Source organism: Caenorhabditis briggsae (assembly GCF_000004555.2).
Source record: "Caenorhabditis briggsae complete genome, chrV, whole genome shotgun sequence".
NCBI classification, from domain to species: Eukaryota; Metazoa; Nematoda; class Chromadorea; order Rhabditida; family Rhabditidae; genus Caenorhabditis; species Caenorhabditis briggsae.
The window spans coordinates 12,140,118-12,167,880 of NC_013488.2; the positions used below are offsets into that span (position 1 = coordinate 12,140,118).

The 27,763-nt window shown below is 38.7% G+C and overlaps 11 protein-coding genes across 11 annotated transcripts; 6 read left to right on the forward strand and 5 right to left on the reverse strand.

Annotated features, from left to right (window-relative positions):
* Positions 1-3,971: 3,971 nt before the first annotated feature.
* CBG18928 lies at positions 3,972-6,221 on the forward strand (the record flags this gene model as incomplete). Its single annotated transcript, XM_002637203.2, has 4 exons — positions 3,972-4,017; positions 4,077-4,425; positions 5,212-5,876; positions 5,926-6,221. The coding sequence occupies 4 exons, from the start codon at positions 3,972-3,974 to the stop codon at positions 6,219-6,221; spliced, it is 1,356 nt and encodes a 451-aa protein (XP_002637249.2).
* A 119-nt stretch (positions 6,222-6,340) lies between these two features.
* On the reverse strand, positions 6,341-8,097 carry CBG18929 (the record flags this gene model as incomplete). The annotated part of the gene is given in 8 exon segments (XM_045237803.1): positions 6,341-6,661; positions 6,675-6,968; positions 7,016-7,128; positions 7,181-7,406; positions 7,450-7,533; positions 7,581-7,643; positions 7,694-7,945; positions 7,981-8,097. 8 exon segments carry the CDS (start codon positions 8,095-8,097, stop codon positions 6,341-6,343), a joined length of 1,470 nt encoding a protein of 489 aa, XP_045096615.1.
* Positions 8,098-8,534: 437 nt separating this feature from the next.
* On the reverse strand, positions 8,535-9,631 carry CBG18930 (the record flags this gene model as incomplete). The annotated part of the gene is made up of 6 exons (XM_002637205.1): positions 8,535-8,712; positions 8,759-8,839; positions 8,884-8,959; positions 9,004-9,110; positions 9,156-9,253; positions 9,533-9,631. The coding sequence occupies 6 exons, from the start codon at positions 9,629-9,631 to the stop codon at positions 8,535-8,537; spliced, it is 639 nt and encodes a 212-aa protein (XP_002637251.1).
* A 522-nt stretch (positions 9,632-10,153) lies between these two features.
* Positions 10,154-11,045, reverse strand: Cbr-atp-4 (the record flags this gene model as incomplete). Its single annotated transcript, XM_002637206.1, has 2 exons — positions 10,154-10,300; positions 10,803-11,045. The coding sequence occupies 2 exons, from the start codon at positions 11,043-11,045 to the stop codon at positions 10,154-10,156; spliced, it is 390 nt and encodes a 129-aa protein (XP_002637252.1).
* Positions 11,046-11,832: 787 nt separating this feature from the next.
* On the reverse strand, positions 11,833-13,843 carry Cbr-alh-4 (the record flags this gene model as incomplete). The annotated part of the gene is given in 8 exon segments (XM_045237804.1): positions 11,833-11,862; positions 11,949-12,087; positions 12,138-12,267; positions 12,284-12,630; positions 12,715-12,812; positions 12,975-13,107; positions 13,156-13,637; positions 13,685-13,843. The coding sequence occupies 8 exon segments, from the start codon at positions 13,841-13,843 to the stop codon at positions 11,833-11,835; spliced, it is 1,518 nt and encodes a 505-aa protein (XP_045096616.1).
* A 1,389-nt stretch (positions 13,844-15,232) lies between these two features.
* Cbr-gad-1 lies at positions 15,233-17,285 on the reverse strand (the record flags this gene model as incomplete). Its single annotated transcript, XM_002637208.1, has 5 exons — positions 15,233-15,657; positions 15,706-16,025; positions 16,074-16,252; positions 16,298-17,043; positions 17,090-17,285. 5 exons carry the CDS (start codon positions 17,283-17,285, stop codon positions 15,233-15,235), a joined length of 1,866 nt encoding a protein of 621 aa, XP_002637254.1.
* A 628-nt stretch (positions 17,286-17,913) lies between these two features.
* On the forward strand, positions 17,914-19,962 carry Cbr-etf-1 (the record flags this gene model as incomplete). The annotated part of the gene is made up of 6 exons (XM_002637209.2): positions 17,914-18,023; positions 18,065-18,390; positions 18,438-19,171; positions 19,218-19,334; positions 19,491-19,730; positions 19,861-19,962. The coding sequence occupies 6 exons, from the start codon at positions 17,914-17,916 to the stop codon at positions 19,960-19,962; spliced, it is 1,629 nt and encodes a 542-aa protein (XP_002637255.2).
* Positions 19,963-20,304: 342 nt separating this feature from the next.
* On the forward strand, positions 20,305-21,374 carry CBG18935 (the record flags this gene model as incomplete). The annotated part of the gene is made up of 4 exons (XM_002637210.1): positions 20,305-20,418; positions 20,465-20,626; positions 20,674-21,198; positions 21,246-21,374. 4 exons carry the CDS (start codon positions 20,305-20,307, stop codon positions 21,372-21,374), a joined length of 930 nt encoding a protein of 309 aa, XP_002637256.1.
* A 3,111-nt stretch (positions 21,375-24,485) lies between these two features.
* On the forward strand, positions 24,486-24,843 carry CBG18936 (the record flags this gene model as incomplete). The annotated part of the gene is made up of 2 exons (XM_002637211.2): positions 24,486-24,635; positions 24,682-24,843. The coding sequence occupies 2 exons, from the start codon at positions 24,486-24,488 to the stop codon at positions 24,841-24,843; spliced, it is 312 nt and encodes a 103-aa protein (XP_002637257.2).
* Positions 24,844-25,652: 809 nt separating this feature from the next.
* CBG18937 lies at positions 25,653-25,928 on the forward strand (the record flags this gene model as incomplete). Its single annotated transcript, XM_002637212.1, has 1 exon — positions 25,653-25,928. The coding sequence occupies one exon, from the start codon at positions 25,653-25,655 to the stop codon at positions 25,926-25,928; it is 276 nt and encodes a 91-aa protein (XP_002637258.1).
* Positions 25,929-26,741: 813 nt separating this feature from the next.
* On the forward strand, positions 26,742-26,963 carry CBG27141 (the record flags this gene model as incomplete). Its single annotated transcript, XM_045237805.1, has 1 exon — positions 26,742-26,963. The coding sequence occupies one exon, from the start codon at positions 26,742-26,744 to the stop codon at positions 26,961-26,963; it is 222 nt and encodes a 73-aa protein (XP_045100163.1).
* Positions 26,964-27,763: the final 800 nt, after the last annotated feature.

A 27,763-nucleotide genomic window follows, 5' to 3' on the forward strand; every position in this document is an offset into this window, starting at 1 on the left:
CAACAACTTTCGTCACCTCACAGTCTTTCTTTTTAGTACCATTTTTATCACCAACACTTCAATACCAATGTAATGGCCCATAAAAAATTAATTTTCCAGCTGAAAACCCGGAAATCGAATACACCATATAAGGTTCTTCTCTAATTTAACCTCCATCATGAATCTCTTTCATTATCTGGAAATCAATGAAGATGTAAAGAATGCCATCAATGTGTGTTAATACGTTGGCTTTTTTCGTTTCGCACCTGAAAACTGTTTTATTGCCTCTGTGTGTGTAGTGTTTGCAAAATGATAATAGGGAGCAATAACGTCAAAAGCTGATAATTTGCTGGTTTGCCATCGGGGTTTCTCACTTTGTGACCATACATCAATTGAATTGGCAATTCACTGAAACGACGAGGGATTGGGTGGAAGAATTGAAAGTTCTGGGAGTAAAAATTACTGAATTCATTTGAATAGTCAGATACCCTAATACCTGTATTAAAAGAGCCGGCCCTTCAATGGTTCCAAGGAATCTCCGGAGAGCTCTTCTGTTACAGAGACTATTCAAGTAGAAGGGGTGCTTCTATTTTTCCGGACTTTTTATTGCCGAAATTTTTCATTGTAAAGTTCTGTGAGTTTTCGTTCAAATGAAAAGTTATAAATATCACCGCAGTTGAGCTTTTTCGAGAAAAAATGAGTCAGCCAATTTCTGTAAATTTGTGGAATTTTCGGAATATCATTCACTAAAAATGTAAGGAAGTTCTTTATTTCAAGCAACATATTTTAATGGTACCCTTCTATTACTAGGTGCCCATCTATTTCTCCGAACTCCTCTCGGAGAGCCCTTCTATTAGAGTGTCCCTTCTATTACAGGTTTTACAGCATCTTTTGATTATTGGTTCCTGTAAAAGGTATGAAAAATTAATCAACTAAAATATAATCGTCATCTTGTCAAAGATCTTTAATAATATTTTTTTAAACATCTTCCACGAAAGACGAAATACACTGCTGGACATAATTATAAGTTCACTTTGAATTTCGAGTTTTCTCGAAAACTGTGAATATAGACTGAACAGCATATGAACGCAATAAATACTATTTGGAAATGTCAATTAATTAATACCATTCGATACCACTATCGTTTCTTGATTTTGGAAATTTCGAAAAAAACGGAAAAATGACCCGAAAAAAAGGGACATAATTATAAGTTCACTTGAAACAATCGAGCATAACTCGGGATATAGGTTTTGCACTGTGAGGAAACTGCAAATTATAACAAATATAACTCGATAAAGTCCTATTAGCATAAGAAACTTGGTTGTATCTATACTCATAATTATGCCTCATCCGTTTTTGGCCAGCTTATACTGGAAATGAAGTTTTTCGTTGATAACTGTTCTGAAAATCACGAGTACTCTAACTTTTTGAGTTTTTTAGTATTTTTTTAAAATGTATTTCTCATTTAACTGTTGAAAACACTATGGTTTTTTCATCAACCGGAGAAAAAACCCGCATTTCAGCTCATTTTTATCGCTATGTTCCGAGTGGTACTGTACCTTGCTCAGTAGAAATTTGACTGAGCTAATTAGCATATAAGAAAGATACACTCGTGTTTATTCAGAAACATACATAAAATCATAAAAATCTGTATTGGTGTTCATGGAATCACGCAAAGTGTCGGACCACATAAATTCCAAGCATAAAATTGGGTTATGGATAGGCATGTTTACGGAGTTTTTTTGTAAAGAAGGAGACACGTAATCTAGAATTTTTCTGTAATCACACTTGCCGGTTCTCGAATTTACATGAAAACTAGGGAGATTGTTCAAGCATTCCGGAATAGACAAACAATGAACCTTGGAAAACTGCAATTGTTTGAAAAACATGACCTATTTCAGAGCTCTCAATTTTTGTTTAAAAACAGTTTCACCTATTTTAAAGTTACTGAACATATTGAAAAAGTCCGAGTTTATGTTTTTGTAGTTGACGTCTCCTTTCGAAACAATCATTCCGAAGAGATATGAAGTACCTTCTGAGGTTAGAAACGTAGATTACTGACTGATTTTTTTTTACTTGTAGTGGACCTATCAAAATGAATCTTTTTGCATATTTTATTTGCGACTTTTCCAATGTGTTCAGCAACTTTAAAATAGGTGAAACTGATTCTAAACAAAAATTGAGAGCTCGGAAATAGGGTATGTTTTTCAAAAAATTGCAGTTTTCCAAGGTTCATTGTTTGTCTATACCGGAATACTTAAACAATTTTTCTAATTATATGTAAATTCGATAACCGGCAAGTGTGATTACAAAAAGAAATTTCAGATTACGTGTATCCTTCTTTACAAAACAACTCCTTAAACATGCCTACTCATAACCCAATTTTATGCTTGGAATTTATGTGGTCCGACACTTTGCGTGATTCCATGAACACCAATACAGATTTTTATGATTTTATGTATGTTTCTGAATAAACACGAGTGTATCTTTCTTTTATGCTAATTAGCTCAGTCAAGTTTCTACTGAGCAAGGTACAGTACCACTTGGAACATAGCGATAAAAATGAGCTGAAATGCTGGTTTTTTCTCGGGTTGGTGAAAAAATCATAATGTTTCAACAGTTAAATGAGGAATGCATTTAAGAATAATACTAAAAAACTCAAAAAGTTAGAGTCCTCGTGATTTTCAGAACATTCATCAACGGAAAACTTTATTTTCAGTATAAGCTGGCCAAAAACGGATGAGGCATAATTATGAGTATACAACCAAGTTTCTTATGCTAATAGGACTATATTGAGTTATACTTGTTATAATTTGCAGTTTCCTCACAGTGCAAAACCTATATCCCGAGTTATGCTCGATTGTTTCAAGTGAACTCACAGGTAAAATGCGAACGGGTCCGTTACGGTTTTGAACGATTATCGGATTTCCAGAATATTTTTCACTGAAACCGTATGGAAATTTTCGATATCAAACAGCATATTTTGAGGAGGTCCTTCTATTACAGGGGCCCTACTATTTTTACAAACCCTTTTCATAGGGCCCTTCTATTAGAGGGGACCTTCGCGGTTGAAATAGGAACCGCATACGGACCGCACGCCAACCGTTTTCAGTAAATAGCAGTACACTTTTCGGATTGATCCGTATCCTATCAGTTCGCGAGCTCCGTATCCGATCCGATTGCGAATCATGACCAAACGGATCCGTTTGCGAACTCAATAAAACATTTGATTCGCAAACGGATCCGTTTGGTTATGATTCGCAATCGGATCGGATACGGAGCTCGCGAACGGACAGGATACGGATCAATCCGAATAATGTACGGCTATTTACTGAAAACGGTTGGCGTGCGGTCCGTATGCGGTTCCTATTTCAACCGCGCGCGAACGCGGAGCGTCCGTAACGGATTGTTCGCGAATCACCTGTGCTTATAATTATGTCCCTTTTTTCGGGTCATTTTTCCGTTTTTTTCGAAATTTCCAAAATCAAGAAACGATAGTGGTATCGAATGGTATTAATTAATTGACATTTCAAAATAGTATTTATTGCGTTCATATGCTGTTCAGTCTATATTCACAGTTTTCGAGAAAACTCGAAATTCAAAGTGAACTTATAATGATGTCCAGCAGTGTATTACGATTAACAATTTGTCATTTGACAACTCTTTCATATCTCCAAGGTCTCTGAAACAACACATCAAAACCGTTCTAGTTAAAATTTACCACTTCCCTAAAAATTCAAAAATTGCTGCCATTTAGCTAGTGAGAAACAGAGAAATGTCCAAAAGTTGTGGGAAAGGAATGAGCAAACAAAACTAGTCGAAGCTCGATTTCCTTCTATTCCGCGAGCATTCCGCACTTTGCCTCTCGCACTTACCCCCCACCCCACCTCCATCCCAATAATCCGTGTTTTGTCCGACGATCCGGTCTGTCGGCGTCTTTTAGGGAAGAAACGACTCTATTTGTACTTTGAGTGACGAAGCATCGGTGTCCGATGCAACTGCTTTTCCTCCTGCTTTTCACACCTTTTGCGATTTTAGGTGAGCTGATTATAGATCTTTATGTCTAATCCTGAGTCTTCATAATCTCAAAATTGCAGGAGAGACTCCGGACTTTTGCCCAGAGCATCCAGTATACGGTAAAGAACCAGAAGAGGATTGTGCCCAGCCATCAGATCCAAACGATCTTCCCAAGTCCCCTTTAGAAAAATGGTTTACAAAACAAATTTTTGATGATTTGTTTCCAAAATCCAACATTGGACGAGGACCACATCCATGCTTACCGTACTCCTACGAGTCTTTCATAATTGCTGCTCGGTACTTCCCAGAGTTTGGAGCATCCCATCCGAATAAACAATTCAAAGCTGATGAGCATCACAAAAGAGATGCTGCTGCATTTTTTGCTCATGCGTTGCAGGAAACTGGTGAAAACGATGCAAGTGTTTACAAGTAAGTTTTCTGATTTGATACCGTAAAACCTGTTCTATGTAGAAGGTCGGCTTTTCTACTCTTCGAAGATACCTCCACAGGGCCCTTTTTCCCATCTGTTTTTTCCATAACTTCTCATTGAAACATTTGAAAAATTCTCGTTTAAAATTCATGAAGATCAATTAATTTTTCAAAATTGAGAAAGTTGTTGAGCAACAAAGAATTCCTCAACAATGTTCTGTGAAATTGTGAAAAACGGAGTACTTTTCACTGAAAAAATACGGGAATTTTTAATTTGAAACAACGTATTGTGATGGGGACTTTCTATCACTGGGATCTATATTTTCCTTATACCGTAAGTCCTATGTTAGAAGGGTCCCTTTAATTGAAGGTCCCCTCTAATAGAAGGGCCCTATGAAAAGGGTTTGGAAAAATAGTAGGGCCCCTGTAATAGAAGGACCTCCTCAAAATATGCTGTTTGATATCGAAAATTTCCATACGGTTTCAGTGAAAAATATTCTGGAAATCCGATAATCGTTCAAAAAATTCTTTTTGTTTTTGTAAAATTTGCTCAATTTTGATGAAATTGAGATATTTTCATGAATTTTAAACGAGCATTCAGCGAATTTTTCGATGAGAATTTTGAAAAAAAAATTGGCCGGAACAATAGAAGAGCGCCCTTTAATTGTAAGGCTCCTGTAATAGAAGGGCCGGCCCTTCTAATACAGGTTTTTTTTCGGTAAATTCAATTACTCAAATTGCTCAAATCATTCTTTTTTGAAATTTGAAAATTGTTCATTTTTCCAGCAACACCGACCTAACCCTGGAACAAGCTCATGAATGTTTCTATCGAGGTGGATTCTATAATTGGTTTGAACGAGGACCAAACTCTTCGTTCCTTTCGCCGACATCTCCTGGATTCTCACCAGCCGACGGAAAACGCTGCGTGGAAGAGGGAAGATACTGTAAGAGTGATCCAATGTTGGATTTCTGGTATCCATGTAATTCTGATATCGAATCTCATGCGGACCAAGATTATCACAAAGGATGTTATTTTGGACGAGGTGCTCTTCAACTCTCATGGAACTACAACTACGGTCTTTTTCAACAGTTTCTACTCACAAAAGGTGTCAAAGTCGACTTGCTAGAGAATCCAAATCTTGTAATGACAAAAATGGATCCTCCATTGGCTATGATGGCTTCTCTTTGGTTTTATATGACACCTCAACCCCCGAAACCATCTATGCATCAAATTGTAACTGGAGATTGGGAACCATCCAAAAAAAATCGAAGAGCTGGATACCGAGATGCGATTTTTGGACCAACAAGTCTAATAATCAATAACGAGTGCGGAGGTGAGGATCCAGATGAACCAGGAGGTCCCGGAGAATCAAGAAGAATCAAGGCATTCAAATGGTTTTGTAAATATTTCAAAGTTCCTGTTGGATCTGAAAGAACTCTCAGTTGTAAAGGTAAGTTGAAAGATCTTTCAAGTTAGAGAGTATTGAGAATGGTTTTCAGGAATGCTCGACGGTTTTGATGCAGTCCAGCACATGTATTCATGGCATCCGGATTGGGCAACTATGTGGAAATCTCAATCCTGCGACTGTGCACCAGCTCCCTATGGAGGCCCACTGCCCTATTATGATCCCAAACTTTATCCCCACGAATTCACAAAACAAAACGATCGGAATCGACTACGATGTGTGTACAGCATGTATGAGAGTCCAGAAACGTTTCGTTTGGATGATGGAAACTCGCCTTGCTTGAAGCATAAACCTAAAATTCGCTTGACGAAATCTGGAATAAGAGGGTGACGATGGAATTTGTGTTTCTGTGAAACACGAACTAACTTATAGTTGTAAATAAACTGGATTCATAAGAAATGGTTCAACAACAATAACATAACAAAATCAACAATGAAAACAAAACAAGGCTATTCTTCGGCGTTGAACTTCTTCTTCCTCTTCCACTTCTTCCCAATAGCTTTCTCGATTCGATTAATTGATGCCAGTGCTTTCTCTTGCTCTCCGGGAAACTGTGGATCCTTTGAAATACCTTCGAGTATCAATAAAATCTTCTTACTGCAGATTCTGGAGGCAGCCGTTGCCGCTTTGCACGCCTGCTCTTTTCCTTTTTCTCCTCTTTGATATTTTCGTTCGTTTTCTAGAAGACTGCAGAACACTTGGGCTAGATAGTTTTTCTCCCATCGATTGAATCGACCACTCTGAAAGATATTGGATGTCATTGGGATCATCTGTAACACCTACATGAATGACAGATGTAATCCACATATGTAGACCTTCTCTCGTAAAAAGATCGTGCGCTACTGAAGGCATTTGTACGGCGTTTTGAAGAGTTCGGAGAATCAGTGATCTACTTTTTCGATCCAACCAAACACTGGCGAATGAGCTGAGCAGCAATTTGATTCCGGCTCTGTTTTGAAGGACTTGATAGTCCATTGGTTCAAGCATCGCTTCGGAAATCAACGACAATAGCCATTCTCTTTCCTCTGTGTGATGTTCAGGAGAGGACGAAAATAGAAGTTTGTAGAACTCAGGAACCTGAAAAAAAAGTATAAGAAACAGCAATCTGAATCTAACATTCTTACATTTTGAATATCAAAAATCGGTTTCATGCAGAGAAAAGCCATGATCTGTGGATAAACATCATGTGATGGGTTCAACATAAGCTTTGAAACTCTGGCAAAGAAGTGAGTGATCACTGAAAACAGTACATTGATTTTATATTAATCAAAATCCGAAGTCTAACTCACTGCTCGAGACTCTAGGTACAGAAGTGTCGAAACCATGTTTGAAGATGCGAATGAGATAAAGAACAAGCGCCTTTTCAGCGAATATTTCAGTATTCAGTTCTTGTAGGTGGTTAACGAATTTCTGAAGACACGCAAAAGCCAACGCACGAATAGACGAATCGGAAGACGACGTAGCCGAGAAGAGAAGAGCCAGACAGTTGTGTTCAACAAACAGTTTTGAAGAGAGCTGAAAATAGCAAATAATAGTCGTAAACATAAAAAATGCTAACCGGAGAGGCTGGATAGAGGATGGAGTTGAAGAAACGAAGTACAAAACGAACATCGTAGATTTTCTCCGCATTGTCTTCTGTGACCTAAAGTGGTAATTCCGTTGATGATTATTTCGGATTTTCAAACTAACCGGTCGAATATGATACTTCACTGTGTTCCAAAGAGTGGGTGCGTCGAAATACGTTTTGATAGCCTGGAAATTGGAAAGTCTCAAATTTTAAACTGCTTCCCTGTTTCACTCACATCATCTGGTGTGATTCTGACGTGCAAATCTAATCCCATCTTCCTCAGATTGTCATAGTTTTTTCTAGCTTCATCCCCAAACACCAAGGGTTGTAGATCACTGAAATCGGTACCGAACTTCTCGAGCGTTTGCAACACTTGATAAATCCCAATATCTAGATCGCAACATGTGGCTCGGTAGGCTGTCAGCAAGCTAGTCAACACTTTTAGATCGACATTTCGAATTTTTTCCTGGGTTTCCGTCTGAAATTTCTTTTTTTTATTGGAATCGAAAATAGGGATCATACATCATCCTTCGCATCATCCAGAAGATGAACCAGCTCTGTGAGATGCTCTTCGTTGGGAATCCAATCGTTATCAGCAATTTTTGCAAGTTTGGAGACTATTTTCTTTTTCAGTCCCATCTGGATTTTCAAAATTAAAGTTTGGTTTGATACACATTGCTCAGATATGAATCACAAATCAGTTATTGTTTTTTTTTTTTGATAACACACATAATAAAAGTTATGTAATAATTTATTGGGGATGGGTGGCTTTCCTGAGACATTCTCCCCATCCCGGAGAATCGAGGGTGAATAAATTAAGATTCGGAATTAAGGGGGGTGTGGAATGAAAATTGACTGAGAATGATCGTGTCAGTGAGTAGAATAAGAACATGATGGGTAATAGAACAGAAGTGAATTCGATCAGTAATGGAAATACAGTTTAACATATAACCAATTATAGGCCACATACGGAGGCGGGTACCGATACATTTTTTCGAGGGAAACGGGAAGCTTTTTTTAATGAATGACTGATGATCAATGAGTAGATGGATAGGGTTGTTTGATATGATGTTTTCTTAGAATTCGACGATGTCCCAAAAGTCTCCACTTTCGAAATCGTCATTTTTCTCAGTTGTGGATGGATTTCGGGATCTGCTATGTTTTTTACCATTCGAACATGATAAACTTCCTTGAAAAGCCTTTTCTATGTCGTCGTTTCCACTGGAGTAGCTTGATCGACGGATGTTTTCAGATCTGAAGCAAATAAAACTCTTTTACCACTTTTTTACTAATCACTCACTCTTCGAAGGGCGAAATATCTTGTCGGCAGCTCTCTATTCGAAGCATACTTGTAATACGGAGCGTGCTAACACTCGAACTGCTGGAAAGATGGAAACCTCGATTTATTTTTTTTAATCCACTTACTTCGTTCCTGATTGCCATGATATACGCATCCCTTGCTCAGCAAAAATATTGAAAGGGATTTGGTCGTCAGAATCATCTGAAAATCAGTTATTTGAAGTTGTCAAAAAATTTATGGTGTACCATCGAAATCTGGAACATCTTCGCTACTGTCGGAGTAGTTACAGAGAACTAGAAGTTCTTTGTCTCCTGCCTCTCGCTTCACGACACGATTCTCGTGTGGGAGATCACTAAATTGACAATTGCTTTTTTAAAAATCTAACTGTTTTCCTTACAAGCTCGTTGCAACAAATGTCCATTCACGATTAGTTTTTGTCACAAATTGGGATGTTGCCACTGCACCCTCGCATATTTCCTCTTCAAAGTGTACACTCTGAAAACATAAAAATTAAAAATTTTTTTTTTTTTAAATTCACAAATATCGAAATTTTCACTCTTACCGACTTAAAGAGTGGCTGCCAAAGAGAAATATATCTAGTAAGAAGAATCGTGCGGCCCATGTAGATTAACTTGAAGGGAAAAGACGGGACCGGTCTTATCTCCCCCCCAACGAGCACCATTCATCGGGTCACGATGATGTCATATTGGTAATGACCTTCTTTCGCCCCGCCTTTTGATATTCCCACAATAACTTTGGCTATTTTCAACATACCTTACGCTTTTTGAGCTCTCGTTGTGGCACTGATGAAACGTCTTTTCGAGAACTTCGTACAACAATTCTGGTGGTTTGCTTCTTTTTAAAATCGACCATCCTAACAAATTTAGTTTTTAAAATATTGAAAAAAAATAAAGAATTTGCTAACCTTGACTAAAGCTAGTGTGACTAGAGTTTTGTATCCATTTTGAAAAACGCGAACCCTGCAAAAGAATATGAATTGGGTCGCGTAGCCGATTCAAACAGAGCGCAGCAAATTCAAACAGACGGTTGCAGTTTGAATGTGCGCAAGCAAATTGGGTGTCCAAGGCACCCTCTTAGTCACCCCGTCACCCACTAATGTCTTCTGAGGACGAAAACTGTTTGAGTTTGTATGCTTGATGAAAACTGAACAACCCGTGATTTTCATTCGAAAAATGCTGATAACTAGTATTTTATCAAAAACACTGTCAGCTGAGAGAAGTAAGCTATTGTGAAGAAAACAACAGGAAACTTAGGGAGCAACAAGTCAGGAACTCGCTTCATGTATGAAACAAAAACGTTCATTCGGTTCAAAAATCTATAAAAGATCTATTACAAAAAAGGAACAATACACCATTTATAATCGAGAGTTCAGACTTATTGCTTGAGGGCAGCGTTACGAGCAGCTTGCTCGGCCTTCTTGGCATCACGGGAGGCAATGTATTCAGAATGCTCCTTCTTAACTCCTTCAATAAGTTGAGCCAATGTTTGTCCCTCAAGAGCAGATTGAACAGCGGAATCAACCTGAAAATTATTTAAAAACTAAATATGGCAAAGAACGATTCTGAATATATTTTATCTCTTCAGAGTTTTCAAATTTTGCTTTTTTGTATTCAAATTGAAAAATTATCTGTTTTCTAAAGAAGCCTCTTCCGGCAAGAATTATCCTATATCCTGTTTTCAGTGGAATTTCAAGTAATGACATTCTGTTTCAAAAACACGAAAAATAACATATATTTAGGAAAAGTTCAACAGATTTTTTTAAACGAAAACCATATATTCCATTTTCATCCCCTGCATTCTATTAGAAAGATATTCGAGTTATCATTCGCCTATGATATATTTGTATACTTTTTGCCGAAAAAAATTGACACTCCACCGATTCCCTCGGAATCGGTTCCTCGGAGACAACCCCTTTCTCGGAATCGGTGGAATGTCAAAAAAATTAGTGGTCCAACGGAAACTTTTGTAATTTTTCTTGAAATGCATTTCGAAGAAACGGATAATGAAATTGGTTAAAAGTTACCTTGGCTGTCTCGAAGTTTGTTGGAAGCTTGGAGACAACATCGGCGTTGGCGAGTTGGAATTTGGTGGCCAGTCTGTTGAGTTCTTCTTGGAGAGCCTTCTTGACGGCTGGGTCCGAGTTGGCAAGGTTACCGGCGTTCTTGGCGATTTCGCGAATCTTGGTGACAAAGGTCTGCTGGATCAAATCCTGGCGGCAAGCCGCGGTGGTGGAGAGTGAGCGGACTGATTGAACTGCGCGGAACATACCTGAAGCTTTAATAAATACTTAAATGTTGAGTTGAAATGGCGAACGACAAAAAAAACTGAACGAAAAACTAATAGAGGAGATACAGCCTGAAACGATTCGTAAAGACATGATTTCAATAATGTATTTTATTAGATAATCAAGAAAAGAAAAATTTACAATCCGGAAAAGCAAATGAAAAGAAAAATACATATTTTTCAGAAGAATTATTAATGGAGATTGCGGGCATATTTCTGAAAACGAATAAAAGGATTGTTGAGAGATATACTATTAGTGATTGGTCTATAGGTAATATCGAAATATAAGTTTTTACATGCAAATGTTTTATGGACTAGATTGGAATGTTGGTTAAAGAGTTCGAGAAAAAAATGACTAGGAAAGTTTGTAAATCAGAAAATAGGTGACAGAAGAAAGGAGAGACATAGTGCGAAAATACGTGAGGGTGATACATTGAACCGCACATACAATCCGCAAACACTTCCTACTACCGTACACCGTCTCGCAAATGCAACCACCACCAGCCAGTCTTGATTTTACGCCGAGAAGCGGAAAATGAACTGAAACTACGATTATTTTTGAGTGAAACGATTATAAGTTGATAGATAATGGCAAAGCGACACTAGGTTATTCAGAAAATACAGAAAATAGTGTCAGAAAACGAATAAGACATGTTTACAATACATGTTAATAATTATTTATTAAGACTTATTTAGTTAATCACATCACACAACATTGAACGAACAAAGAAAAATGGACTAAAACATGCATTCACGTATTTTTGCACTATTCAGTCATCCTCCCTTCTTCTAGAACAACTCTGAAATTAGGTTAGTGTGCATTGGGTTCTAGTGAAGCTGGTGCTGACGGTATTAGTGGCTAATCGGAGAGGCTTTTGCGGCATACCTGGAAGAGCATTCCGAACACGAACGATGCCATTACAATAGGAAGTGTAGCCACGTTGATGAGATTCAACGAAATGCGTTTGCCAGTCAACTTTCGCATTTGGTCAAGTTTTTGTTGATTCAGAGGAGGATAACGGGAGCTGAAGTTTTTGATTTTGGATGTTTTTCGTCTTAATTGGGTAGTACATACGCTTGCAGAGACTCTCCGAAAAATCCTCTGTGAAGAACAGACTTCTCATGAGTGAAAGTGTCAAATCCAAACTTTCCACGGTAACGACCCATTCCAGAAACTCCAACACCACCGAATGGAAGAGTATCCACTGAAAAAAAGTCAACGAAAGTAGGTCAACTTTCTGGTGAATGTACCTGTAATGTGCATGAGCACATCGTTCACAGTGACACCACCACTGCTTGTTTCATTCAATAGTCTCTTCACTTTGGCTTCATTTTTCGTGAAGATGTACGCAGCCAGCGGCTTCTCTCCGTCGGCAATGTACTCGAGAGACTCTGAGAATGATTTGACAGTGATAATAGGGAGAACTGGTCCGAAAATTTCATCGTGCATGAATGGATCATTCTTCTCGACGTCCAGAACAGTTGGTGGGATGAAGAGATCGGCACGGTCGCTTTCTCCTCCAATGAGAGTTGCTCCTTGTGTTTTCTCAAGAAGACCAGTGATACGACTGAAAAGGGGATGTTCAAAGTTATTGTGACACAAAAGGATCGGAATTTTTTTTCGGTTTGTTCACAATAAGTGATTGACTAACTCAAAATGTCTCTGGTTGATGATTCTTGCGTAGTCCTTGCTAGCCTTCACATTCTCTCCATAAAATTCGTTAATGTATTTGCGGATAGCAGCAACAAGCTGGAAAAAGTTTTTGTAGTCTAGTGTTGTAGTCTTATCATATGTTTCATTTTATTTGTCCAACCATTTTTATTCTGATAAACAAAATGTCTTGTTATCAGTAAATGTGACCATTGCAAATCAGTGATCAAAAGTAAGAGAAATCGTGAAGAAAAAACTAACCTTCGGCTTCACAGTGCTATTGACAAGAATGTAGTCTGGTGCGAGACATGTCTGTCCACAGTTAAGCCATTTTCCCCATGCGATACGTTTTGCGGAGATATCGATATCAGTGTCATCCTCCACGACAACTGGGCTGAAAAGAAAAAAATTAGACAAAGAATTCAGAAGAATTAATAATCACCATTTTCCTCCCAATTCCAAAGTAACTGGAGTCAAATGCTTTGCTGCGGCCGTCATAATGATTTTGGCAACTGGTGGACAACCAGTGTAGAGGATGTGGTCGAATCTCTCCTCTAGCAAATCGGTGGTTTCTGGGATTCCTCCATTCACAACTGCTACATATTTCGGCTCGAAGTACTTTGGAATCAGTTTTTCGAAAGTTGCCGCAACGTTTTCAGACAACTCGGATGGCTTGATAACTACCGTATTTCCTGCGGCAAGCGCTGGAACCATTGGGAGGAGAATCATAGAGACCGGATAATTCCATGGGGAAACGATTAGGACAACTCCTTTTGGATCTTTTTCAATGACTGGTTTGTCAAGAGCAGTTGTGAACGTTTTCTCAACATGTGTTGGCTTCACCCAATCATCAATATTTTTCAAAAAGTAGTCGATTTCCCCAATGGTCATTCCGATTTCGAGGATTTCCGTAGATTCATGACGCTGAAAAATAGTTACAATCAAAAAGATTGAACTATCCAAATACTCACTCTTCTCAAATCTTTCCAGACAGCCTCTGACAAAGCTTCACGATTCTCTTCAATGAATTTCTTGAGCTTCAGAAGTTGTTCCTTTCTGAATTGAACTGGCTTCGTCACTCCGGTGCGGAAGTATTTGCGTTGAGTTTCAACAAGTTCAGTGAATCCCATTTCTGAAAATTCTTGAAAATTTTCCTTTCTTAATTGATAGAGATGGGAAAAAAAATAAAAAGTTTATGAAGTAGTTAGCCTGACCTTCGGCACTCAACCGAGGTTTTATACTGGCCGGTTATCGTTATCAATTTCAGCTGGCTAAATAAATTGCTGAAAGAAGGCCGAAGGGAAGTGACGCAGGGAATTTTGAAAAAAAAAATATATTCGGAGAAGAAGAAGTAAAAGAAGCAGCGGTCAGAAATGATGACCACATGACGACATTCGCGCAAACAAGTAACCAATCAACGAAGTGAAATATTTTAATCGCAGTCAGCGGAAAAAGGCAGTTATAGGAAACTTTGAAATATAAATTGAAGGTTGTGTAAACTTTTCGGAGAAACTTCAAAATGACAGATTATTTGGTTTTAAGATCTCTTGAACTATTTGATTCGAAGAATTGAAGACTGAAAACTAAAATCAGCTTATTTTCAAGCGCAAGAATCCGGCTGGATGAAACAATGGACAGAATGATGTCATTGGATAAAATCTGGGCGTGTTTCTTCAGATGTCCTATAATGCTTTATGAACCACATCTAGAAACTTAATGAGAACTGATCGCCTAATAAAGAATGGCTAGCAACTGGGTGCAAGGTAGAAACTCTTTGAGAAAAGCTGAATTCGTAAAAATCGAAAATAGAAAGATCCTGATTGAAGTATGTGATAACACATCAAGCAACGAACGAGAAGACGATTATACTGACCGATCAAGAGGAGAAAAGGGAAAATATTCCAAGGACGACGAAGGTTGTTTTTAGTGAGAAAACGAGAAAACATTGTTCAGTTGTTTCTTTCGATTTTGTTTGTTTTCGTGCTACAGTTTTTTTTGTGATTGAATAAAAATTGAGAAAAATTAAAAGCGGAAATGTGTGAAATTGAATCTGAACACCAATAACTATCGTACCACCAACTCGATCTCAGTTTTTGAAAAAAAAAATTGTGGGAGCATATTCACTAATGACTGTAATATTAGTTCGAATTGAAAAAAAAAACGAAATATTTATAACCTAAATCATCATCAGGTGAAAAAGGCACAGCATTTTTGGGCAGAGTACTGAGAACACGCATGTAGTCAGTGAGTGACCTACACATTTTGTTGACGATGCGAGTTGAGAGAAAAGAGAAGAATGACAGAATGGAGCAGGCTAGAGTGTACCTCAATGAGATATTTGAACAAGAAGAATGACTGGAACTATTCTCCAAATGCAATCTTATGACTTTTATTTTTTATTATAATGGGAATGAAGACAGAAAACATACACACAGAATAATAGAATAACAGAAAAAAAGTAACTGGTAGACAGAAAACACAGTAATCGAATCATGGAACGTAAATCAGTGTGTTTTGTATTACTTCGTTCTTGGCATCTTGAATACAGGTTGCAGCTCTTCGTCGTCTTGGTCTTCTGGCTCGACTGTTGTATCTTGGAAAATCTTTTTCGGTTGAGTCTTTCGGTACGCTTTATCAATGTACAATGGATTTTCTTCAGCGTCTTTAGCGTGTTTCAAAATACTAGCACGAACGTCAGTATCTCGCAAGAACTCAGCGTTACGAGCAGTTCCAATCTGTTTTGCCAAGTAGGAATGAAGACTGCCTCCACTTGCAGCAACACGTCCATTCGCACTTTTTCCGTTGATTGGCATGTCGGCAGGCTTTCGAAACTCTGGACGCAACTTGTTATCTTGCATTCGAAGATATTTCTTGATTCGCCATCCAGTAACCTCCTTCTCTTCCCCTTCTTCTCCACGAGGCTGGAACATTTCCAAAGACAGTGCTGAAAATATTTTAATTAATTTCATGATAAATCTGGATCAAAACTTACGCGATAGAACCATATCCTCTCGCACAACTTCTGAAGCTCGATTTCTTTTCAATGGCTTGGTGACGCACGACATGACTCCACGTTGAGATATTGCCTGATCGTAGTAGACATGAATTGTTCCATCTGATAATCCGACGATAATCTGATTAAGACGAGGATGCCACTGAACTCGATGACAGGATACTCCCGGGAAGTCGATTTTGTAAACTAATTCAAAAGTCATCGGATCGAAAAACTGCAAAGTTCCAGGTGTGTCCTTATTAGGAGATGAAGTTCCAGTGAATACGACTTCAGCGCGAGGAGAGAACCCACAATCTGTGCTGAAACAATTTTAAATTAAGACTGAATTCCGAATCACTATTTCAAACCTTTTGAATGCATTTTCGAGTCCTGTTTTGACTAGAAGAGGTTCTTTGGCATTTTCCAAGCTCCACATTTTCAAAGTATCATCAAATCCTCGAGAAAGCAGCCGTTTTGAATCCGGAGAGAATGCAATAGAAGTTATGGAGCCGCTGTGTGCCTTCCGAACGAGGTAGTTTACGTTCACCTATAATTATGCAAATAAATGTTGAACCTTAAATCATGAACTAACATATTGCGATCCGTATTTCCATGCTTGAACAGATCCATCGTCACATCCAGCGGCAATCCATTTACCATCAGGAGAGAATGTACAGACTTGTGGACTGACACGTTTCCCATGTGCTCCTTTGGTTTTGATGACTTTTCTATGCTTGTTGATACACTTCGTGATAACTTTATGATCTTCCAAACTCCAGAGACGCAAGCTTCCGTCATCAGAACAAGAGAGGTATTCGTTTTTGTTCAGAGGATTGAATTCAACGCAATTTACAGTGGCAGTGTGACCCTTGGTGATGTTGAGATCCACAATATATTGATCTCCGCGGACTGTTTCTGACCATTGTTTACCAGCTCGATCGAGAAGGCGAATGATGGCTTCTCCACTGGCCACGACAAGGGTTTCACCGTTGGGTGAAAAAGCTAAAGAGTTAATGACATGACTCTCGGCTGGAAGCAATTCTTTGTCGTGTCTCAAAGACATGTCCATTTTTTGAAAGTCGAATAGCTTGACGTAATAATCAAGACCACCACTAGCAAAACGAACACCGGGAGGCTCAACCCGAAGAGCACTTATTGCTTGCGTTCCATGTCTGATTTTTGCCTCACAAGCAGCAGGAATCAATTTGATGATGGAAATAGCGTCAGTCTCGTCGAAATCACTATCGTCGCTATCTTCAGTATTGTCCACAGCTGAAGAAGATGGTCCAGCTTCGTCGTTGTTTTTCTGGAAACCAGGAGGAAGCGCAGGCATGAAATCTGAAACCACATTGATTCGTTCTTAAAACGCGAAAATATTACTTACCATCGTCGTCGTCATCTGAAACAGCCGAGGAAGAGACACCTGACTCCGATCTGGAAGGAAGCGACGCAGATTGTTGTGTATGAGCAGATTCTTCCGATCGCGGCGCATTACTTAACGCTTGAGCCATCATGGCTTGCAGATCGAAAACTCGAGCTTTCTTCTCCGAGTTCTTTTTGGCGGAAATCGATTCCTCCATTTTCTGTAAAAATATAATCATCCCATCTTAAAAAGTCGACTAGAAAATAGCAAATTATGACAAATCAAAGCAGATTCCAGCTGGAACCACCGGATAAACTTATTTTCGAAAGAGTTTTTTAATCGTGTTTTTGCGGCCGTGGCCGTCTCCTGCGCTCGCTCTTCTACTGCAGCAAGTATGGACTGTCGGAACGCTTTTCGCGCTAAGACCTACTCAAAAACCGTAATCTTGTAGCCTTGGTACCATTTGAATTATTTTCCCCATTTTCAATTTTTTTTTTCAATGGCTGACGTCACTAAATATCGATTTTATTAGCTCAAAAAAAGGATAATTACCGAATTTTGAAATTTCTTGTTTGAATCTTTCCAAAGCTTTCATCCATCCTAGAGATCCAAGTTTTCATAATGTTGTGCAACAATTTATTCATAGACTCAATATTATGCAAAATGACTCAATGTTTTGCAAAACAAAAACCCTCAGACTGTGGCTGCATTATAAGTCATTTTATTATATTTTAGAATCTCAGTGTCTAGAGTGTTCGGCTCTTATTCTTTTTACCCACTTTTCCAAAGCCCCAAACCCTATTGTGAATTTTCCAGGTGTTAAGTGCCTAGAAGCACCAAGAAAAATGAGCGCTCCTGCAGCAGGTGCTAACGCCGGAAGCGACGATGCCGCCGACAGGAACGTCGAAATGTGGAAGATCAAGCGGCTTATTAAGAGTTTGGAACTTGCTCGAGGGTTAGTCAAAACATCATGCAGTCATTCGATGTGTATTTCAGAAACGGAACGTCCATGATTTCGCTTATCATTCCTCCAAAAGATCAAGTAGCTAGAATCAACAGAATGCTTGCTGAAGAATATGGAACCGCCTCTAACATCAAATCTCGTGTGAACAGATTGTCTGTATTGGGAGCTATTACATCTGTACAGCAGAGACTGAAGCTTTACAACAGGGTTCCACCGAATGGGCTAGTGGTCTATTGTGGAACAATCATGACGGATGAAGGAAAAGAAAAGAAAGTCAACATCGACTTCGAACCTTTCAAGCCAATCAACACCTCCTTATACCTTTGTGACAACAAATTCCACACTGAAGCTTTGCAAGGTAATTAATGCGAAATTAATCTAAATATCAAAAGTTATATTTTGCAGGTCTTCTTGCTGACGATAATAAGTTTGGTTTTATTATCATGGATGGTAACGGTTGTTTGTTTGGAACACTCCAAGGAAATACTCGTGAAGTTCTTCACAAGTTTACTGTCGATTTGCCAAAGAAACACGGTAGAGGAGGACAGTCTGCTGTTCGGTTTGCTCGTCTTCGTAACGAAAAGCGTCACAACTACGTTCGCAAAGTCGCTGAAAACGCTGTTGAAATGTTCATCAAAAATGACAAAGTCACCGTTTCTGGATTAATCCTTGCTGGAAGTGCTGATTTCAAGACGGAACTCGGTCAATCCGATATGTTCGATCAAAGACTTCAAGCAAAAATGATCAAGACTGTCGACATTGCTTATGGTGGAGAGAACGGCTTCAACCAAGCTATTGAACTGGCTGCTGATACTCTTGCCAGTGTCAAGTTCATCCAGGAGAAAAAACTAATCGGAGGTTATTTCGATGAAATCAGTCAAGATACCGGAAAGTACGTGTTTGGAGTCAAAGATACCCTTGCTGCTCTGGAGATGGGTGCCGTCGAGACTCTCATTTGCTGGGAGAATTTGGATATTGTTCGGTACAAAATGAAGAATTCGGATGGAGAAGACATACTGTTGAACTTGAGACCTGATGAAGAGAAAGACAAAACCCATTTCACTGACAAGGAATCTGGACAAGACATGGAAATCATCGAGACTATGCCATTGTTGGAATGGTTTGCAAACAACTACAAGGTAAATCCCTATTCCATATAAATATCTTAAATAATTATTCTTTCAGACTTTTGGAGCTGCTTTGGAAATCGTTACAGACAAATCGCAAGAAGGTGCTCAATTTGTTCGAGGATTCGGAGGAATCGGGGGTCTTCTTCGTTACAGAGTAGATCTGGCACATGTCGATTTAGAAGACGAGCTTGACAACATTGACCTTGATGACTATTGATCACGGGCGGCAGTAGTGAGCCATTGGGCGCCATTCTCTTTTCTCTTGTTAATTAAGTCTGTATTTTCTTTCTCTTCAGTCAACTCTCCCATGAAACATCCAACATTTTTCAATTCTAATAGTATCATTTCAAAATCATTAATTTCTAAATCCCATATCGCATCTTATCCACAAATTCTATTTTTTATCATCGAGTTGGCGCCCCTTGTCCCTCCCTACTGTCGTTCCGTTCGGTCTGTTGATGCTCTTCGCTCAGCCGGCAACACCCTTGAGGTATGCCGGCATTATGGAAAAGAAACGTTTCACTCCTGGAACAAACAAGCAATTGGCACCGTGAATATGAGGACTAAGGTGAGTTTTTCGATTGATTTTTGGTCGCACTCAGGAAAAAAGTTGTTTTCTCCCTAAGACGTAATCATCATTTAGACCATGCTACAAAAATCACTTTTGGAACTAGTTTACACATATGTTGTCGTTGCAGGTAGAGGCACGGGCGACCCACAAACACTCGATGACTTCAACCCTTTCGCTTCATTCGGTGGATGTTTCTACTCGCAATTCCAATGACATTTTGTCGATATAATTTTTTGTTCTCATAAATATTCTTCCTGGTATGGATTATTTTAAAATGTCGGTGGTTGTTTTTTCTGATGTTTACGTTGTTTTTGCTATAAAGCAATTATACTCGATTTAGATAATTATCTGTTCTGATAGGTTCTTTTCCACTCGCAAAGTTCTTCTTCTCAAGACAAAGGACAAAGTAAACCGAGTGGCATGTCATGATGAGTTTCTTTCATCAATCGATGCCTGATAAGGACGGAAAACGTGAAAATCGACATAACTTAGAGAAGTAGTAGACCGCCTAAAATTCTCTTTTGTTGATTTCAACCACTAATTATAAAAAATCAACCGCTTTGCAGATAGGATGGTCGAAAATAACACTCTTTTTGTGACTGGAGGTGTCGTTGTGGTCTCTAGTATTGCAATTTACTTGTACCTGAAGACTACAAAAACCTGTCCGTTTTCAGCATGTAAAAAAGTAAGATAATAACATTTATTCAGTTAACCTAAATTAACGCCTTCAGACTTCAAAAAGAACGCTTCTCGATGATTCAGTCAAATACTCACTTCCATTAATCGAAAAGTTCGAGATCAGTCATGATACGAGAAAGTTCCGATTTGGACTTCCATCCAAGGATCACATTCTTGGACTTCCAATTGGACAACACGTCTACCTCAGTGCTACGGTGAGTGCAATGAACTCGGATATGTTTGACATAACTTTTGTTTCCAGATCGATGGAAAGCTCATCGTTCGTCCATATACTCCAGTATCCAGTGACGAAGACAAGGGATTCGTCGATTTGATGGTCAAGGTTTATTTCAAGAATACCAATGAAAAGTTCCCAGATGGTGGGAAAATGAGTCAATACTTGGAGAGCCTCAAGATCGGAGACACGATCAGCTTCCGTGGACCACAAGGAAACATTGTCTACAAGGGACAGGGACTTTTCAGTTTGAAAGCCGACAAAAAATCGGAACCAACAAATCGCAGCTTCAAACATCTGTCCATGATTGCGGGAGGAACAGGAATCACACCTATGCTTCAAGTTATCGCAGCGATTCTTCGTGATCCAACCGATTCCACACAGATCAGACTCTTATTCGCTAATCAGACAGAAGATGATATTCTGTGTAGACAAGAGCTCGATGATTTGGAGGCTAAGCATCCAGACCGCTTCCGTGTTTGGTATACTATCGACAGACCGCCAGCAGTTTGGAAGTATTCCTCTGGATTCATCAATGACAATATGATCAAGGTTCGTGTAATTTAGCTCAATTATTTTTTACATCACTTTTCTTTCAGGAGAACCTCTTCCCACCAGGACCGGATTCGGCTGTCCTGATGTGCGGCCCACCACCAATGATTAATTTCGCCTGCACTCCAAATCTCGACAAACTCGAGTATGATCCAGCCAATCGTCTCCTTTTCTAGTCGTCTAACATACATCCGGTGTTTACTTAATTTCTGTGTTAGTAGTGTCAAATGTTAATTATTATTCATGTGTTTTTATTTGATTGTTCAATGAAAATCCTCTATGAACTTGTGTAATTTGATTCAGATTACAAATTCAACATCAAACAATATGACAAGAAATAATAAAAAATGGTTCATCTTTATTTCGATATTTCCATCCCTGGAAGAAACAGTGCGAAATTCTGACCAGGAAACTCCCAACATCATCCTAGCTCATACTCTTCTTCTTTTTCTCCTCGCCCCAAGACTCCGCCCACTTCACACGCTAAACATAGTGGACGGCGGAACCCGGGAGATGTCGGGACACTCGGCACCCATACCCCCACAGCTCGGCGACTCATAAACTTACCTGGCTGGGGGCATTCCGCGATCATGAAGGCGGCATCTCCATGGCGAGGCCTATCCATTGCACTTTTGGATGGGCTGACCTGTGTGGCAGTCTCGAGTTGAGATTCGCCAACAGCTCAATTTTTGCGTAACGGGGCTGCGTTCGCGCGGCCCTGGAAAGTACTTTACTGTCCGAAGTAATTAATTCTGAACGTACCTCATAGACTGAAGTAGGAATTCTTCCTTATTTAAAAAAACGCTAGACGCGTCTGTACGTACCGGTGTCGGTCTGTCGACTTTTGGGTTTTTTAATAAGATATTGGCTGCCACCAATACCGAACCGGAAACCTTCTGCATAACGGTTCGGCGTGCAACCAGTTGAGCGCCATGCCAGTGACACAGAAAAAGGAGAGGAAAGAATAGATGTTCTTCCAGAACCTTCAGTTGAGATGTTGATGTGGCCACTGCGCGGTTGTCAAAAGCAAAATGGTTGACGAGAGCCCGCTTTTTGTCGGCCGCCAATTTCCTAAACAAGTATTTACAAAACCTTCTTGAAAGATTACGGGTACTATAAGGCCAAGAAGGTTCAACTTTGACCAATTTTACTTCGATTCCTGTAAAAGATATTTAAAATTTTGCAAGCGAAACTGTTTATCTTGATATCAGAAACATTCCATCAGTTGACAAGTTTTTAATATCTCAAACAGGAAACGAGAAAAGTCGATTAAAAGGAGCGATCAAAAAAAATTCAAAATTCTAGACCAAAATGTCTACGTGAATTGGTTTAGAAACCATTGACCTCTGGGAGAGTAATATAAAGGAAGAACGAAATGAATGGAAGAATCAGTTCTCCCTCCTCTCTGGGCTCCAGAGAAGAGAGGGGTCCTGGGTCCTCAACTTTTAGGTTATGACCTAGATATCTTATTTTAGATCATGATCTAGATTCCAATTCTCAGGTCATAGCCTAGATTTTTTTCTGGTCATGACCTAGGTTCCAGTTTTTAGTCATGACCTAGATTCCAATTTCTTATGTCATGACTTAGATTTTTAATTTTTAGGTCATGACCTAGATTTTTAATTTTTAGATTATGACCTAAATTTCAAATTTATTTTTTTATTCTTCTACAGCAAAAAAAAGCAAAATCCCTAGTATTTGACTCGATCCCTCATATTGAGTTTGTCCCAGGTCTGATTTCACTGATCCACTAATTTGAGGATCGTTAAACATTTTTTGGTGATGTGATTCCAGTTATCAACGGACACTCAAGGTTTCAAGACAATTTCCAGAAAACCCTTAATTTTCAAACTTTTGCTTCCTATTTCATAAAGTATGGTGTTGCAACATTTTCCAGTCAGAAGCAGGGATGTTCGGAACGGAATTCGGAATTCCGAAAATTCCGACCATTTTCGGAATAAAATTCCGACCGGAATAATTCCGAGAAAAAAGTTCGGAATGAAACTCCGGTCGGAATATTTCCGAAAGATTTTTTCGGAATGAAATTCCGACCGGAATTTTTCCGAAGCATTTTTTTCGGAATTAAAATTTTTTCGAGTACAGTATGCCAGGAAAAATTTACCTGCGGGTCTCGAACAGAAGTAATTTTGATATTTTTTTTGCGCTGTCAAAATAATTCTGTCAATTTTCAAAAGATTCTTGCGTTTTTGTGATGGGAAACTGAAATTTCCGCTGTTAAATTCGAATTTTGAAAAATTCCGAAACTTCCGAAATTCCGAAAATTTTAAAATCGGAATATTCCGAAATTCCGAATTTTTGAAAATCGAAAGATTCCGAGGTTCCGAAATTTTTAAAATCGGAATTTTGCGAAATTCCGAAAAAAGGCCATTCCGCACATGTCAGAAGATCAGAAAAAAGTGAATAAGAGAAGAAGTGAAACCGGAAATAGAAGTGGCGCCTTCTTCCTTCGTCGAATCGAAACCTCTGGAAATGGGTTCACAGAGTCGGAACGGACTTCTCGAAAAGTTATTCTTACATTTTAGATATTTGTGAAATCCTATTCACTAGTTGGAAAATTAAACCGAACGGATGTTTGTTCTAGAAAAGGATTCAACTGAAAAACTTTTCGATATAAGAACAATGTTCAATTTACTGGATATATTTACCAGGAGAGACTACACAAAACATCCATTTCGACTCGTCAGAGATTTTGAAGTTATCAAAAAACAAGCAAAAAAGAAAACCACAATTTTCTTCCCAATAGTTCTTTCAAAAGTTGCAACTCGTCGTGATGCCTTAAAATTCACAGATGAAGATGGAATGTCTGCGTCGAATGATAATTTAGTATAAGTTTGGAATTGGGGGAGGAGAATAGAAGACTGAACAGTACTCAAGAGAGGGGAGTACGTAGGTTCTGAATAAGTGAAGGTAGAATGAGGGGTTGGAGGATTTGAAAGATTTCAAAAGTTGTTTGGATCGGAGAAGTGAAACAGCAACCGATTTGTTTATGTGTTGGGTGAACTTAAGTTTGGAGTCGGTAATAAGTCCTAGATCACGAATATTGTCAGAAGAATCAATAGCTGAGGAGGAGATGAAGGGGGGAGCGTGCTTGTTTCTTGAACCAAGGCGTAGAAAAGAAGTCTTTGTATGAGCTAGAGGAAGCTTATTGTTTGTGGCCCAGGTATCTATAGTGTTGATTCCAGATTGTAGAAGGAAGGGATCTTGGGAATAGAGTTTTATGTCGTCAGCAAAAGCAGAGAAGTGGAGACCATATTGTTCGGTACAAAATGAAGAATTCGGATGGAGAAGACATACTGTTGAACTTGAGACCTGATGAAGAGAAAGACAAAACCCATTTCACCGACAAGGAATCTGGACAAGACATGGAAATCATCGAGACTATGCCATTGTTGGAATGGTTTGCAAACAACTACAAGGTAAATCCCTATTCCATATAAATATCTTAAATAATTATTCTTTCAGACTTTTGGAGCTGCTTTGAAAATCGTTACAGACAAATCGCAAGAAGGTGCTCAATTTGTTCGAGGATTCGGAGGAATCGGGGGTCTTCTTCGTTATAGAGTAGATCTGGCACATGTCGATTTAGAAGACGCGTTTGACAACATTGACCTTGATGACTATTGATCACGGGCGGCAGTAGTGAGCCATTGGGCGCCATTCTCTTTTCTCTTGTTAATTAAGTCTGTTATTCTCTTGTTAAAGGGGGACTCCGACCAGAAATTTTTATTGCATTAAAATGTGTTAAAATTTATCTATTTTTCAAATATTATTGCGAAAAAATTCAAAGAAAACCCGAAATCCCCGAAAAACGGCGTTGAAAAGGAAGAAAATTCAAAAAAAGGTGCCGCCGGGGGACGAGGATTTTCAGTGAGAAACCTAGGCCACGGCAAATGACAGCCTTTTTTTCAAGTCGCCGACAGTGGTTTTTTGGCGCTATACTAATTGGAAGGGGTCACTTTTCTTTGCGATTTTTTCACTTTTTTCGACATAAAAATGATCGCTGATTATTTCTATGATGTTTTTAAGTTGTTAGGACACAAATAATTTTCCATCAAAAAAAATTTTCTTTCTGAAAAAAAATTTTTTGCCGAAAATTTCCAAAAAATAGCTTTCAAAATATAATTCTCGGATTTTCTGATGCCATCAAAAATTTTTTAGCAGTTTTTTTTCATTTTTTCAAACATTTCAATTATTTTTTTTCGTTTTCACTTAGAATTTCTTCTGAATTTGCAGATTTCTTTCCTGGAAGCCTAAGCCTATTTCAGTAATGGCAATAGTTTTAACGGAGGAGCTGCGAATTTGTCCTCAATGTTCTAGGCTTAGGTAAAAATGGTAAAAGCTAAAAACAGTATATTGCTCATTTCAAAGTTGTTGTTGTTGTTTACGTTTTAGTCGAGTTACATCTCCTATAATAGTTGAACTAGTTCGTCAAAATGTCTGCTCAGGCTGCTCTTTTAAGCCTTAGAAGCTTCTATTTATTCTCTGGATGGCCCGAAGTGGACTTCGTGAATCCAACAACTGGTGTCCACACTCAACGTGTTGAGTCACTTTGGAGCCAGTTGAAGAAAGAAATCAAACCCAAATGTGGACTCAGAGGAGACAATTGGGACGATCACTGGTTTCAGGCTCTTTGGATGTTCAAGTATCACGAAGAGTCGAAATTCTATGAGCTGTGGAAGCAAATCTCGGAGAAATACCCATTGAATTAAATTTTTGTTTTCATACTTTTCAAAGTTTTGTTGTTTTAAATAAATTGTTGTTGTTGAGGCTATTCAAAAAAGTATTAATACTAAAAATGGTTCAAAAAATCCGAGAATTATATTTTGAGAACTATTTTTGAAAAAAGTGAAAAAATCGCAAAAAAAAAGTGACCCCTTCCAACTAGTATAGCGCCGGTTTTTTACGTTTTTTACCTGCCGGACATGAAATTGAAAAAAAACCGGAAAATTTGCCACATAGGAAAGGCGCCCGCTGCCGTGGCCTAGGTTTCTCACTGAAAATCCTTGTCCCCCGGCGGCACCTTTTTTTGAATTTTCTTTCTTTTCAACGGCGTTTTTTGGGAATTTCGGATTTTTTTGAATTTTTTCGCAATAATATTCGGAAAATAGATAACTTTTAACACATTTTAATGCAATAAAAATTTTTGGTCGGAGTCCCCCTTTAATTAAGTCTATTATCTTTCTCTTTAGTCAACTCTCTCATGAAACATCCAACATTTTTCAATTCTAATAATCATTAATTTCGAAATCCCATATCGCATCTTATCCAAAAATTCTATTTTTTAATCATCGAGTTGGCGCCCATTGTCCCTCGCTACTGTCGTTCCGTTTGGTCTGTTGATGCTCTCAGTCGGCAACACCTTTCAGGTATGCCGGCATCATGGAAAAGAAACGTTCCACTCCTGGAACAAACAAGCAATTGGCACCGTGAATATGAGGACTAAGGTGAGTTTTTCGATTGATTTTTGGTCGCACTCAGGAAAAAAGTTGTTTTCTCCCTAAGACGTAATCATCATTTAGACCATGCTACAAAAATCACTTTTGGAACTAGTTTACACATATGTTGTCGTTGCAGGTAGAGGCACGGGCGACCCACAAACACTCGATGACTTCAACCCTTTCGCTTCATTCGGTGGATGTTTCTACTCGCAATTCCAATGCCGTTTTGTCGATATAATGTTTAGTTCTCATAAATATGCTTCCTGGTATGGTTTATTTAAACATGTCGGTGAATGTTTCTTCTGATGTTTATGTTGGCTCTGCTATGGAGCAATTATTCTCGATTTCAATATTCATCTGTTCTGATTGGTTCTTTCCCACTCTCAAAGTTCTTCTTCTCAAGACAAAGGACAAACTCGGCTGCGGGTTTCAATTCCTAGCCAAATTTCATGATTTCACAAGTGTTGGCCAAGCCTCCCACAAGTCTTGGTCAAGTTATGCGCCTCTATCAGCCGTTGTGATGGCTCCCACAGGTTTTGGCCAAAAGTCGGAAGTCTAAAAGTCTTGGCCAAATTCTGATTGGTGATTTTTTACCTTCGGACTCATCGTTTAGTTTTCAATTTGTTTTCTGGTTTTACCTAATTTCCTACTATTTTCATGAAGATTAGAATTTTTATATAAGTATTTTAATTACTTGGTATATGAACTTTCGAAATTTTTAATGGTATAACTTTCAACATAACAGAGTAAAAAATAATTTTTGGAATTCACAGGAAGGATTTTTTTAGGATTTGAAGCAAACTCGAGTTATGTGAAAGGAATTTATGAAGACTGTACAGTATTTAAATGTTTGTTATCCGAAAAGAAGTGATGTCGAAACAAGAACTGTCCAAAATTTTCGAAAAAGAAGTGATGGTATTAGTTCGAAGACTGAGAATTTTTATGATTATCGTTTGCATTTCAGATATAAGAAAACGAATTTTAATGTTCTCGACAATAGGGTTTCCATTTGGGCGGGTGGAAAAAAGAGCCACCCGCCACCCGCCGGGGGGCTACCACCCCGTGAGCCCCCCGGGCGGGAGCGGGGGGTGAATCTCCCCCCTAAT